Source organism: Nerophis lumbriciformis, linkage group LG10, assembly GCF_033978685.3.
Source record: "Nerophis lumbriciformis linkage group LG10, RoL_Nlum_v2.1, whole genome shotgun sequence".
NCBI lineage: Eukaryota > Metazoa > Chordata > Actinopteri > Syngnathiformes > Syngnathidae > Nerophis > Nerophis lumbriciformis.
In genome coordinates this window covers 5,642,772-5,658,433 of record NC_084557.2, presented here as the reverse complement: position 1 = coordinate 5,658,433, position 15,662 = coordinate 5,642,772, and the positions used below count along the sequence as shown (strand labels likewise).

At 43.8% G+C, this 15,662-nt stretch overlaps 1 protein-coding gene across 1 annotated transcript in view; it reads left to right on the top strand.

Annotated features, from left to right (window-relative positions):
- The window catches only part of tln2b (talin 2b), a 415,773-nt gene that overhangs the window by 268,105 nt on the left and 132,006 nt on the right, over nucleotides 1-15,662 (top strand). Inside the window, exons 28-36 of the mRNA XM_072913901.1 lie at nucleotides 3,131-3,250; nucleotides 3,392-3,589; nucleotides 3,968-4,107; nucleotides 9,335-9,428; nucleotides 11,359-11,448; nucleotides 11,545-11,667; nucleotides 14,193-14,336; nucleotides 15,217-15,402; nucleotides 15,492-15,632. Of these exons, the coding sequence (XP_072770002.1) occupies nucleotides 3,131-3,250; nucleotides 3,392-3,589; nucleotides 3,968-4,107; nucleotides 9,335-9,428; nucleotides 11,359-11,448; nucleotides 11,545-11,667; nucleotides 14,193-14,336; nucleotides 15,217-15,402; nucleotides 15,492-15,632 (1,236 nt within the window). The remainder of the gene's footprint in view (nucleotides 1-3,130; nucleotides 3,251-3,391; nucleotides 3,590-3,967; nucleotides 4,108-9,334; nucleotides 9,429-11,358; nucleotides 11,449-11,544; nucleotides 11,668-14,192; nucleotides 14,337-15,216; nucleotides 15,403-15,491; nucleotides 15,633-15,662) is intronic.

Genomic DNA, 15,662 nt, shown 5'->3' with positions numbered 1-15,662 from the left:
CTTAAACCGAAAAGAAAACTGCAGTCATTCCGTGAAGAATATTCAAAAGCCGTTCCAAAAAGGGTGAAAACTACGCGAATTGCACCTTGTGCAGACAAGATTTTTCGATCGGAAACGGAGGAATTAGCGATGTAAAAGACCACGTTGGGACAAAAGAACACAAGTCTAATGCCGTTGCTAGCGATACAAGTGGAAAACTTTCAACGTTTTTCGGATTTTAGCCACAAAAAGGTAATGACACCAATGTTATCTATTGGAATTGTTTAGTACTGTTATACTGTTAAAAGTGTTGATACTATTTATGCTTTCAAGTCCAAGTTGAAGAAATCTTGTTAAATGTTGACAGCATAACTACCAAAATACAGAAGTATGTCCTTAATATTTTTGCAGTGCTATTTCTGTTGAAAAGTTAAAATGATTACATCCATCCATCCATCCATCTTCTTCCGCTTATCCGAGGTCGGGTCGCGGGGGCAGCAGCTTAAGCAGGGAAGCCCAGACTTCCCTCTCCCCAGCCACTTCGTCCAGCTCCTCCCGGGGGATCCCGAGGCGTTCCCAGGCCAGCCGGGAGAGATAGTCTTCCCAGCGTGTCCTGGGTCTTCCCCGTGGCCTCCTACCGGTCGGACGTGCCCGAAACACCTTCCTAGGGAGGCGTTCGGGTGGCATCCTGACCAGATGCCCGAACCACCTCATCTGGCTCCTCTCCATGTGGAGGAGCAGCGGCTTTACTTTGAGCTCCCCCCGAATGACAGAGCTTCTCACCCTATCTCTAAGGGAGAGCCCCGCCACTCGGCGGAGGAAACTCATTTCGGCCGCTTGTACCCGTGATCTTGTCCTTTCGGTCATGACCCAAAGCTCATGACCATAGGTGAGGATGGGAACGTAGATCGACCGGTAAATCGAGAGCTTTGCCTTCCGGCTCAGCTCCTTCTTCACCACAACGGATCGATACAGCGTCCGCATTACTGAAGACGCCGCACCGATCCGCCTGTCGATCTCACGATCCACTCTTCCCCCACTCGTGAACAAGACTAATGTAATCAAAAATGATTACATTAGAGATGTGATGTTCCACTTTTCAAGTGTGTGATGGCTTACATTAATTTTCATTAATTTTTCATATTTTGAATTATTTTGAAAGGCTTACAAAAAAACTACATTTGAATTGTAATTCCATGCTATTGACAGGACTATTAATTTTAATGAAGTTAGCTTACCATGTTTACAGTATGATAATTGTGATAGAAATGTGAATTTTAGGCACAGAATATTTTTTACAATTGAACAAGGCAGTAGATTATACAAGCTTGGACAGAAAGTTAATAATGACACCAATTTTTTTTTTAATGGAATTGTTTAGTACTGTTTTACCATTTGTTTACTGTAAAAAGTGTTTATACCGTTTATACTTTTAATTAACAAATTGAAGTCTTGTGAAAGGTTGACAGGATAACTGGCATTAACTGTCAAAATAATTTCACACTATTGAAGTTAGCTTACAGAATAAACATGTCAATCAACCCATATGATTTTTGCTGTAATATTTTTGTTTTGAAAAGTCACTGTGACTGATAGAAAAGTGATGGTTTTAGCAACATTTTAACCTGTCTGAATGCTAATAATCATTTTGCGTCGGGGGGCGAAGCCTGAACCCCCCCACCAGGACTTTGTCCTGGACCTACCGGGGCCTGCGGCCCCTGGACCCTGGCTACTAGGTTTTTCTGATTTCAAAAGTTGGCAGGTATGTTAAAGTGCACTGTGGGCTAGAGATGCGCGGTTTGCGGACACAACCGCGGAGTCCGCGGATTATCCGCGGATCGGGCGGATGAAATTAAAAAAAATAAGATTTTATCCGCTCGCGGGTCGGGTCGGGCGGATTAATTAGATTTTTTTTTTTTTTTTTTTTTTTTTTGCGGGTGGCAGTTAAACCAATTCGGAAATATATATACATAGTTAAATGTTGTTACCCACATACGAAAAACGAGCAGGCACCTGCTGCATATGCCACAACAGAAGAAAAAAAAAGAAAAGAGATGGACACTTTTACGGAGCGGAGAAGGGACGCCTCGCCGGGGTCCGGGACCGAGGCCCCTTCCCCCGAGAGGGCCCCACCGGGAGCCGTAGCTGAGGCGATCCGCGAGAAGGGCCCGACGCACGTCCAGGGTCACTACCGCGCCCACCGCACCGACACCCCGCCTCGTCCGCTTTCGCCGCGGCCGGCGTCACGCGCAGCAGGTAAGCAGCTTACCTGCCCGCCACCCCCGTGGCCGGGGGCTCGTAACATGGGTCACTCCGCGCGCTCCGCCCGCGCAGCTTACCTGCTTGCCACCCCTGTTGCCGGGGGCGCGTAACAGGGGTCACTCCGCGCTCAGTGCGCTCACGAAAGGGGTGGGTCTCACCCTGGTTGATATAGAGAGCAGGACGGTGGCCATGGAATTTCATTTAAGGTTTGTGATAAACCATCAAACTCATTCGTTAAAAGGACTCTATAGTAATATAAAGCGAATTTTTCTGGACATTATCATGCAAGAAAAGTTTATTTTTGGGATCGCGATCACCGCGTAATGATTTTTAAAGGTTGCATAATTACATTATTAACTGTCCCATGTGATCAGCCAGTGCGATTGGAAGTCCATGCTCAATTATTGCCTCCGTAAATAAAACTTCGGCATTCATCACATCCAAAGAATCTGTTTGGGCGACGAAAAACGTTGAAAGTTTTCCACTTGTATCGCTAGCAACGGCATTAGACTTGTGTTTTTTTGTCCCAACGTGGTCTTTTACATCGCTAATTCCTCCGTGTCCGATCGAAAAATCTTGTCTGCACAAGGTGCAATTCGCGTAGTTTTCACCCTTTTTTTTTTTTTTTTTATTAATATTAGATATATAACAACGGGCGGATGGCGGGCGGATGCAGTTCTGATCAAACGTTACATCGGGTGGATGGCGGATGGTTGACGACTTTCTGACGCGGTTGCGGATGAGATAAATTGCCTATCCGCGCATCTCTACTGTGGGCCCAATTTGCATCTGAGATGTGCGGTAGAAAAATGGATGGATGGATGTTTTCCTCGCATTGTTCTGGAACGTCGTGGCGTATTGTTCTCCAGTAACAGCAGATGTCTTTCAGGTGGCCAAAGCCGTGTCGCACTCGCTGAATAATTGTGTGAACTGCCTGCCGGGCCAGAAGGACGTTGACATGGCTCTCAGGAGCATTGGAGAAGCCAGCAAAAAGTTGTTGGTGGACATTGTGAGTCCTCCAATGTTTCTTTCTATTTGTGCTTATTGTTAGAAAAACTACTTGAAGGGTTTATTCAACAAGTGATGATTAAACGTTGCATTTGGTTTACTTTATCACGTAATAGCATATTTTCGGTGTGTTTTTTCTAAGCTTCCCCCTTGCAGTAAGACATTCCAGGAAGCCCAGACTGATCTGAACCATACAGCCGCTGAGCTCAACCACTCCGCGGGCGAGGTCGTCCACTCCTCGCGCGGAACCAGCAGCCAGCTGGCCTCCGCCTCCGGCAAGTTCAGCCAAGACTTTGACGAGTTCCTTGATGCCGGTGTCGAGATGGCAGGACACACCCAAGTAGGTTTCATCATCATTATGCAACCCCACTCAACATTCCGGTGCTGATCCCACTGACATGGTGTGTTACACACAGAAAGCCGTGAAGGTGCTTGTTGTTCTGTCACTTTATTACCTTTTATTCCATTCATTTTATAATTCGATACATCAAATTCATTTGGCCACACTGCTTTGCCCAAGAGCCACACTTAATGAGATCTTGTGATGTTCGTGTTCTGGTTATTTTCTTCATTAGTGTGGGAACATCTTCAGGGATCTGAGCTGGTGTAGCATGACACTGCGGCTGTGTTAGTCCTTACAGCTGCTGCGGAAACACCAAATACATCATCTCAGATCAACCTTCACTGATCAGTCGATATTTTTTCTTTTCTTTTGCAGAGCAGGGACGATCAGATTCAAGTCATTGGCAATCTGAAGAACATCTCCATGGCGTCCAGTAAACTGCTGCTGGCTGCCAAGTCTCTGTCTGTGGATCCAGGTGCAGCCAATGCCAAGAATCTTCTTGCAGTAGCGGCAAGGTGCGCTCGTGCTCCAGTCATGTATCAATTACAGTGAAGATAAAACTCAGTGCAGTGCAATGGTACACAATCTTAACCATATTTTTGCATTACCGCATTTTTCAGACTGTAAGGTGCACTTAAAATCCTTTCATTTTCTCAAAACTGGACAGTGCGTCTTATAACCCGGTGCGACTAATTTACGGAATAATTTTGGTTGTGCTTACCGACCTCGAAGCTATTTTATTTGGTACATGGTGAAATGATAAGTGTGACCAGTAGATGGCAGTCACACATAAGAGATACGTGTAGACTGCAATATGATGGCAGTCACACATAAGAGATATGTGTATACTGCAATATGATGGTCAGTCACACATAAGAGATTCGTGTAGACTGCAATATAATGGCAGTCACACATAAAAGATACGTGTAGACTGCTATATGATGGCAGTCACACATAATAGATACGTGTAGACTGCTATATGATGGCAGTCACACATAAGAGATACGTGTAGACTACAATATGATGGCAGTCACAGATAAAAGATACGTGTAGACTGCTATATGATGGCAGTCACACATAAGAGATATGTGTAGACTGCAATATGATGGTCAGTCACACATAAGAGATACGTGTAGACTACAATATGATGGTCAGTCACACATAAGAGATACGTGTAGACTGCTATATGATGGCAGTCACACATAAGAGATACGTGTGGACTGCAATATGATGGCAGTCACACATAAGAGATACGTTTGGACTGCAATATGATGGCAGTCACACAAGAGATACGTGTAGACTACAATGTGATGGTCAGTCACACATAAGAGATACGTGTGGACTGCAATATGATGGCAGTCACATAAGAGATACGTGTAGACTGCAATATGATGGCAGTCACACATAAGAGATACGTGTATACTGCAATATGATGGTCAGTCACGCATAAGAGATACGTGTAGACTGCAATATGATGGCAGTCACACATAAGAGATACATGTAGACTGCAATATGATGGCAGTCACACATAAGCGATAGGTGTAGACTGCAATATGATGGCAGTCACACATAAGAGATACGTGTAGACTGCAATATGATGGCAGTCACACATAAAATATACGTGTAGACTGCAATATGATGGAAGTCACACATAAGAGATACGTGTAGACTACAATGTGATGGTTAGTCACACATAAGAGATACGTGTAGACTGCAATGTGATGGCAGTCACACATAAGAGATACGTGTAGACTACAATGTGATGGTCAGTCACACATAAGAGATACGTGTAGACTGCAATATAATGGTCAGTCACACATAAGAGATACGTGTAGACTGCAATATGATGGTCAGTCACACATAAGAGATACGTGTAGACTGCAATATGATGGCAGTCACACAAAAGAGATACGTGTAGACTGCAATATGATGGCATTCACACATAAGAGTTACGTGTGGACTACAATGTGATGGTCAGTCACACATAAGAGATACGTGTAGACTGCAATATGATGGTCAGTCACACATAAGAAATATGTGTAGACTGCAATATGATGGTCAGTCACACATAAGAGATACGTTTGGACTGCAATATGATGGCAGTCACACATAAGAGATACATGCAGACTACAATGTGATGGTCAGTCACACATAAGAGATACGTGTAGACTGCAATATGATGGCAGTTACACATAAGAGACACGTGTAGACTGCTATATGATGGCAGTCACACATTAGAGATACGTGTGTACTGCAATATGATGGCAGTCACACATAAAATATACGTGTAGACTGCTATATGATGGCAGTCACACAAAAGAGATACGTGTAGACTGCAATATGATGGCATTCACACATAAGAGTTACGTGTGGACTACAATGTGATGGCAGTCACACAAGAGATACATGTAGACTGCAATATGATGGCAGTCACACATAAGAGATACATGTAGACTGCAATATGATGGCAGTCACACATAAGAGATATGTGTAGACTGCAATATGATGGCATTCACACATAAGAGATTCGTGTAGACTGCAATATAATGGCAGTCACACATTAAAGATACGTGTAGACTGCTATATGATGGCAGTCACACAAAAGAGTTACGTGTGGACTACAATGTGATGGTCAGTCACACATAAGAGATACATGTAGACTGCAATATGATGGCAGTCACACATAAGAGATACGTTTGGACTGCAATATGATGGCAGTCACACATAAGAGATACATGTAGACTGCAATATGATGGCAGTCACACATAAGAGATACGTGTGGACTGCAATATGATGGCAGTCACATAAGAGATACGTGTAGACTGCAATATGATGGCAGTCACACATAAGAGATACGTGTAGACTGCTATATGATGGCAGTCACGCATAAGAGATACGTGTAGACTGCAATATGATGGCAGTCACACATAAGAGATACATGTAGACTGCAATATGATGGCAGTCACACATAAGCGATAGGTGTAGACTGCAATATGATGGCAGTCACACATAAGAGATACGTGTGGACTGCAATATGATGGCAGTCACACATAAAATATACGTGTAGACTGCTATATGATGGCAGTCACACAAAAGATATACGTGTAGACTGCAATATGATGGCATTCACACATAAGAGTTACGTGTGAACTACAATGTGATGGCAGTCACACATAAGAGATACGTGTAGACTACAATGTGATGGTCAGTCACACATAAGAGATACGTGTAGACTGCAATATGATGGCAGTCACACATAAGAGATACGTGTAAACTGCAATATAATGGCAGTCACACATAAGAGATACGTGTAGACTGCAATATGATGGCAGTCACACATAAAATATACGTGTAGACTGCTATATGATGGCAGTCACACAAAAGATATACGTGTAGACTGCAATATGATGGCATTCACACATAAGAGTTACGTGTGAACTACAATGTGATGGCAGTCACACATAAGAGATACGTGTAGACCGCTATATGATGGCAGTCACACAAAAGAGATACATGTAGACTGCAATATGATGGCAGTCACACATAAGAGATACGTGTAGACAGCTATATGATGGCAGTCACACATAAGAGATACGTGTAGACTACAATGTGATGGTCAGTCACACATAAGAGATACGTGTAGACTGCTATATGATGGCAGTCGCACATAAGAGATACGTGTGGACTGCAATATGATGGCAGTCACACATAAGAGATACGTGTAGACTGCAATATGATGGCAGTCACACATAAGAGATACGTGTAGACTACAATGTGATGGTTAGTCACACATAAGAGATACGTGTAGACTGCAATATGATGGCAGTCACACATAAGAGATACGTGTAGACTACAATGTGATGGTCAGTCACACATAAGAGATACATGTAGACTGCAATATGATGGCGGTCACACATAAGAGATACGTGTAGACTGCTATATGATGGCAGTCACACATAAGAGATACGTGTAGACTGCAATATGATGGCAGTCACACATAAAATATACGTGTAGACTGCTATATGATGGCAGTCACACAAAAGATATACGTGTAGACTGCAATATGATGGCATTCACACATAAGAGTTACGTGTGAACTACAATGTGATGTCAGTCACACATAAGAGATACATGTAGACTGCAATATGATGGCAGTCACACATAAGTGATACGTGTAGACTGCTATATGATGGCAGTCACACAAAAGAGATACCTGTGGACTGCAATATGATGGCAGTCACACATAAGAGTTACGTGTAGACTACAATGTGATAGTCAGTCACACATAAGAGATACGTGTAGACTGCAATATGATGGAAGTCACACATAAGAGATATGTGTAGACTGCGACATGACTCAAGTAAACAACGCCAAAATGTTACATGAGAATATAGAACATTACACACAGCGCTCAAAAATCTATCAAAATGTTTTAGTAGGACTTTGGTAAGCTATGAAGCCGCACCGCTTGATGGATTGTACTGCGCTTCAACATAGGAGTATTATTATGGTGTGTGTGTATAAGGTAAGATATATTATCTGGCGTTTTGTTTCGCAAAATTATGCAAAAGCAACTTTTCTTACCTTCTGGTACCTGCTGATGTGTATTTGGGATCTGCATAAGTCCTGAAAATTTGTGCGCATCCGCCTTTGTAGTCCGTGATGGCAGTCACGGACTACACCGTAGTCGATAAGCTTCTTCTTTTTATGGGACATTCATCCTCCACTGTTGCCATTTCTAATATAAAGTAGTGTAAAGTTCTTACTTATATCTGTCAGTAAACTCGCCATGAAAGCGCTAAAACATACCGGTGTAGTGAGTTACATTATTCACCCAAGGAACATGAGTTATTAGAGAGTTCCGGTCGGAGGGTTTTTCACGGGACACAATTCCGCCGTTGATTGAAGTAAAGTCTGAATGTCATTAAAACAGTTAGCTCCATCTTTTGACACTTCTTCCACTCCCGTCCTTGCACGCTACACCACTACAACAAAGATGACGGGGAGAAGACGCTGTCGAAGTGGAGGCATGTAAATAAGACCGCCCACAAAACGGCGCATCCTGAAGAGACTGTCAGAAAGTGACTTGAAGATGATGTGTAAAACATCATCTATGCAACATTTTGACCAAAGAACCAACATTACATGTTATGTAGACCACAAGGAAGTCTTTTACATTTAGAAAATAATCATAATAATATGACCCCTTTAATGCGCCTTGTAATCCGGTGCGCCTTATATATGAACAACGTTTGAAAATAGACCATTCATCGGCGGTCCGCTTCATAATCCGGTGCGCCCTACGTTCCGGAAATTACGGTACTATGATCGTAAAGGCAGGTTTTGTATCGGATCATCCTGACTGATTCCTATACCCAATTTAAACTTGCAGCAGTTTGTAGAAAAAATACAGTTTGTCCATTTAGTGTTGCTTCAGGGAGTCATCTTCCTCCTCGTGGAGGGGAGCCAGGCAGCTGGTCCTGGGGGGGCTCTGGGCCTGACTGACTTCTCTTTGTCTAATTAGGAAGATGGAAGCTTTGGCTGGAAGCTGTCTCTGCTCAGCAAGGCTGAACCTCGAGCGGGGAGACAATTCTGACACTCCTGCACCGTGCCCGCCGTTAGCGTGCGACGTGTTAGCCTATGGCCGTGGTCGGGCCGGCACACTGGAATAGGGCGGCCGAAGGCACGTGTGAATGAGTGAAGCCGCAGTGCGAAGTAAAAAGGTTGCCTTGTGCGTTTCAGGGCCGTCACAGAGAGTATCAACCAGCTGATCACACTGTGCACACAGCAGGCTGCAGGACAAAGGGAGTGTGACAACGCCTTGAGGGAGTTGGAGGTAGACTTGCTTGCTTACGTCTCTTTCTGCTCGGTTTTTACATTATTTAAAGGGCAAATACTGAGACTGGGACATTCAATTCAGCATTAAGATGGATGCAATAATGGACCCTAAGCCTAACCCTAACCTTAACTCTCTAACCCTAACCCTCTGTCCCTAACTTTAACCCTCTAACACTCTCTCTAACCCTAACCCTAATGCTCTATCGCTAACCCTAACCCTCTAACCCCAACCATAACCTTAACCCTCTAACCCTAACCCTCTCTCTCTTTAACCCTAAACCTCTAACCCTAACCCTTGCTTGCATACGTCTCTTTCTGGTCAGTTTTTACATTATTTCCAAGGCAAATACTGAGACTGAGGCATTCAATTCAGTATTAAGATGGATGCAATAATGGACCCAAACCCTAACCCTAACCTTAACCCTCTAACCCTAACCCTCTAACCCTAACACTCTCCCTAACCCTCGATCCCTAACCCTAACCCTAAACGTAACCCTCTAACCCAAACGCTCTATCCCTAACACTCTCTCTCTTTAACCCTAAACCTCTATCCCTAACCCTCTAACCCAAACACTAACCTTAACCCCGTAAACGTAACCTTCTAACCCAAACCCTCTAACCCTAACCCTCTAACCTTAACACTCTCCCTAACCCTCTATCCCTAAACGTAACCCTCTACCCCAAACGCTCTATCCCTAATGCTCTCTCTCTTTAACCCTAAACCTCTATCCCTAACCCTCTAACCCAAACACTAACCTTAACCCTCTAACCCTAACCTTCTATCCCTAAACCCTCTCTCCCTAACCCTAACCAAAACCTAACCCTCTAACCCTAACGCTCTATCACTAACCCTCTAACCCTAACCTTAACCCTCTGACCCTAACCCTATATCCCTAACCCTCTCTCTCTCTCAACCCAACCCTGACCCTAACCCTCTAACCCTAACCTTAACCCTCTATCTCTAACACTCTCTCTAACCCTAACGCTCTATCCCTAACTCTCTAACCCTAACCCTAACCTTAACCCTATAACCCTAACACTCTATCCCTAACCCTCTCTCTTTCTAACCCTCACCCTCTAGCCCTAACCCTCACTCTTTCTAACCCTCACCAAAAGGGTTAGGGTTAACCCTAACCCTCTCTCTCTAACCCTAACCTTAACCCTCTGACCCTAACCCTATATCCCTAACCCTCTCTCTCTCTCAACCCAACCCTGACCCTAACCCTCTAACCCTAACCTTAACCCTCTATCCCTAACACTCTCTCTAACCCTAACGCTCTATCCCTAACTCTCTAACCCTAACCCTAACCTTAACCCTATAACCCTAACACTCTATCCCTAACCCTCTCTCTTTCTAACCCTCACCCTCTAGCCCTAACCCTCACTCTTTCTAACCCTCACCAAAAGGGTTAGGGTTAACCCTAACCCTCCCTCTCTAACCCTAACCTTAACCCCATAACCCTCTATCCCTAACCTAACCCTGTATCCCTAACCCCTGAACCCTAACCATAACCCTCTATCCCTAACCTTCGCTCTTTCTCACCCTCTAGCCCTAACCCTAACCTTAGCCCTCTATCCCCAACCCTCACCAAAAGGGTTAGAAACCCTCTTGCTCTCTAACCCTAACCTTAACTCCCTAACCCTAACACTCTCTATAACCCTAACGCTCTAACCCTAACCCTATCCTTCTAACCCAAAAACCAAAAGGGTTAGGGTTAACCCTAACCTCAACCCCAACCTCAAACCTAACACCCCTAACCCTCTCTCGCTAACCCTAACCCTTCTAACCCTCTAACCCTAACCCTCAACTCCTTTTACAGTCAATTATAAGGGCAGTTTTTAACAGGGTTCTAGACAGTGCTGGTTCAGAGTCTGATAAAAGTGTCGTTGTAGCACAGTTTCATTCCTCACCATCTGTGTGTGTACAGGCTGTCAGAGGGCTTCTAGATAATCCCAGCGAGCCCATCAGCGAACTGTCCTACTTCGACTGTATCGAGAGCGTCATGGAAAATTCAAAGGTGACACTTTCAGAATCGCTGCTTTGTACTCAATGCAGAATCAGGTATGGGATTCAAGACGGGGTTGTTGGTATGTTCTTTGTTTCCACCTGCCAGGTACTTGGAGAGTCCATGGCAGGCATCTCTCAGCATTGCAAGACATGTGACGTGGTGGCTTTTGCGGACTGTGTAGGTGTGGCGTCCAAAGCTCTCTGCGGACTGACAGAGGCCGCAGGACAGGTGAGCTCACCGGACGTCTGTTTTCCTCACCAGGAATGCAAATAATCCCCCAAAAAATTGACTGGGTGAAAACCGTTAAAGTAAACGGCAAGCAATAATTTTTGGACATTTTTAAAGTTTTAATGGAAAAATGGTTACCGTATTTTCCGAATAGGGCACGCATTTTCTGGACTTATGCAGATCCCAAATACAGATCAGCAGGTACCAGAAGGTAGAGAAAAGTTGGTTTTGCGTAATATTGCAAAACAAAACGCCAGATAATGTCTGCTAATAGGTGCCATTTTACGGTCCTTATACACACACCATAATAATACTCGTACGTTTAATGCGCTGAAAATCCATCAAGCGGTGCGGCTTCATAGCTTACCAATGTCGTACTAAAAACATTTTGACAGATTTTTGAGCGCCGTGTGTAATGTTCTATATTCTAAATGGAACATTTAAAGTTTTGGTGTTTACTGCCATCATATTGCAGTTTACTCCTATCTCTTATGTGTGACTGCCATCTACTGGTCACACTTATCATTACACCATCAGTGGCCTAGTGGTTATAGTGTCCGCCCTGAGATCGGTAGGTTGTGAGTTCAAACCCCAGCCGAGTCATACCAAAGACTATAAAAATGGGAGCCATTACCTCCCTGCTTGGCACTCAGCATCAAGGGTTGGAATTGGGGGTTAAATCACCAAAGATGATTCCCGGGCGCAGCCACCGCTGATGCTCAATGCTCCCCTCACCTCCCAGGGGGTGATCAAGGGTGATGGGTCAAATGCAAAGGACAAATTTCACCACACCTAGTGTGTGTGTGTGTGACAATCATTGGTACTTTAACTTTAACTTTAAATAGCTTTTGGTCGGTAAGCACAACCAAAATTATTCCGTACATTAGGCGCACCGAGTTATAAGGCGCACTGTCTATTTTTGAGAAAATGAAAGGATTTTAAGTGTAGTCAGAAAAATACGGTACGTTTATTTACCAGTTAGAATGCATTATTTGTTTACTGGCGTCATAGTGCAGTCTACACGTATCTCTTATGTGTGACTGCCATCTACTGGTCACACTTATCATTACACCATCAGTGGCCTAGTGGTTATAGTGTCCGCCCTGAGATCGGTAGGTTGTGAGTTCGAACCCCAGCCGAGTCATACCAAAGACTATAAAAATGGGAGCCATTACCTCCCTGCTTGGCACTCAGAATCAAGGGTTGGAATTGGGGGTTAAATCACCAAAAATTATTCCCGGGCGTGTCCACCGCTGCTGCTCACTGCTCCTCTTACCTCCCAGGGGGTGATCAAGGGTGATGGGTCAAATGCAGAGGACAAATTTCACCACGCCTAGTGTGTGTGTGTGACAATCATTGGTACTTTAACTTTAACTTTAAATAGCTTTTGGTCGGTAAGCACAACCAAAATTATTCCGTACATTAGGCGCACCGAGTTATAAGGCGCACTGTCTATTTTTGAGAAAATGAAAGGATTTTAAGTGTAGTCAGAAAAATACGGTACGTTTATTTACCAGTTAGAATGCATTATTTGTTTACTGGCGTCATAGTGCAGTCTACACGTATCTCTTATGTGTGACTGCCATCTACTGGTCACACTTATCATTACACCATCAGTGGCCTAGTGGTTATAGTGTCCGCCCTGAGATCGGTAGGTTGTGAGTTCGAACCCCAGCCGAGTCATACCAAAGACTATAAAAATGGGAGCCATTACCTCCCTGCTTGGCACTCAGCATCAAGGGTTGGCATTGGGGGTTAAATCACCAAAAATTATTCCCGGGCGTGTCCACCGCTGCTGCTCACTGCTCCCCTCACCTCCCAGGGGGTGATCAAGGGTGATGGGTCAAATGCAGAGGACAAATTTCACCACGCCTAGTGTGTGTGTGTGACAATCATTGGTACTTTAACTTTAAATAGCTTTTGGTCGGTAAGCACAACCAAAATTATTCCGTACATTAGGCGCACTGTCGATATTTGAGAAAATGAAAGGATTTAAGTGTAGTCCGAAAAATACGGTACGTTTATTTACCAGTTAGAATGCATTATTTGTTTACTGGCGTTATAGTGCAGTCTACACATATCTCTTATGTGTGACTGCCATCTACTGGTCACACTTATCATTTCTATTTTAATTTTCTATTATATATTTTATCTTTCTATTTTTTTTTCTTTTTTCTTTTTTCTTTGTAGCACTTTGGAGATTTTAACAAATGTAAAGTGCGTTACAAATGTAATTCATTATTATTATTATTATTAATCAGTTCACAGTAGACATTATTTGTTTATCTGCTCTGCAAAATGATTTTTATGTAAAGTCTGACAATGTGTTCTTGATGTCTGTAAAACCATGTTTCCACCAAGCACAGTACACTTCAATTCAGCATGTCCAAGTATTGTCAATGAACACATCTGGGTCATCGACATGAATAGTTTGTCAACATACACAAAAAAAAACATACTAATTCAAAATGAGGTCGGATGTTGGTCCACCTGATCAAGTCTCACTGTATTGTTGTGTCCTGCAGGCCTCGTATCTTGTAGGTGTGTCGGATCCCAATAGTCAGTCAGGCCATGAGGGACTGGTGGACCCCATCCAGTTTGCACGAGCCCACCAAGCGATACAGATGGCTTGTCAGAGCTTAGTGGACCCAACTAGTAGTCCCTCGCAGGTAAGAAACTCTATCCGCACTTGGGACAATACAGTGAACACAATCAAACATTAGTTGACCTTTAATTTGTTCAGATTTTGAGTTTCTTCCGTAGAAAAAAATATATAAATCTGTTTCAGTGCCAAACTTTTGCCATTTATAAAACCTTTACAGACAACGTTCTAGTAACATTTATCGAAACTATCTTGCAAGTGCAATAAGAGGTCAACTATTGTAACCATAAAATGTGCACTCATCCTAAACTCTATTGTCAAACACAGATGATAAATGTGCAAAGGTAGACTGCTGCTTATGCTTGGAAAATGAGTCACTTCAAACTAAGAGTAATTGCAGTTGATTTCTATTATACAGTATACCACGACGGGTTATTGTGGCTGACACGGTGCTTAGGCTAAATAGTTATTGGTTTATCGGCTTAATGTAGACAGGGCCTAAGCGGCACTAATATACAAGACTACAAAACTATTCTATGGTTCAACTACTAATCTAATCTATGATACTAACCTTACCTGAAAAAGTTACAAACAAAACTCTCCGGAGGAGGCAAAAGGCTAAACAAAACGTGACAATAACAGCGGGAAGACTGGGGAAAATAAACGCTGGAGGTACGCACAAGAAGATAGCAAACACTCTGGCACAGGACAGAAAGCATGGGGGGAACAGGTGAAATCAATCAGGACAAGCGACACACGAGGGAGCGCAAGTGATCTGAAACGAGAAGGAGCTTTTCAAAATAAAACAAGAAGTGACAAGACAACCTGAAACCAGACTAGACTTCACCCAGGTGTGACAGTAATGAAAATGCGCAGCATGGCCTCCAACACTTCACCAGAATGCCTAATTGTGTGCAACTCTCCTTGCTTGCCCTTTGCCGTGTCAGGTCTTGTCTGCAGCCACCATTGTGGCCAAGCACACGTCAGCTTTGTGCAACGCCTGCCGCCTCGCCTCCTCCAAGACCTCCAACCCCGTGGCTCGTAGACAGTTTGTCCAGTCGGCCAAAGAGGTGGCCAACACCACCGCCAACTTGGTCAAGACCATCAAGGTCAACTCCCCAACTGATCAAAACGTTGAGTGTGAATTTGTTACGGTATCTAAAAAAAATTCAACCCATCCAAGCAGCAGCTACCTGGTGTTGACCTGGTCTATCTTTTTTAGGCTTCAGATGGGGATTTTTCGGAAGAGAACAGAAACAGGTGCCGTGTTGCTACCGCCCCCCTCCTGGAGGCTGTGGAAAACTTGTCAACCTTTGCCAACAACCCGGATTTTGCCAGCATCCCAGCTCAGATCAGCAACGAGGTAACCATCTATTTAAACGTAGTTCTTGTT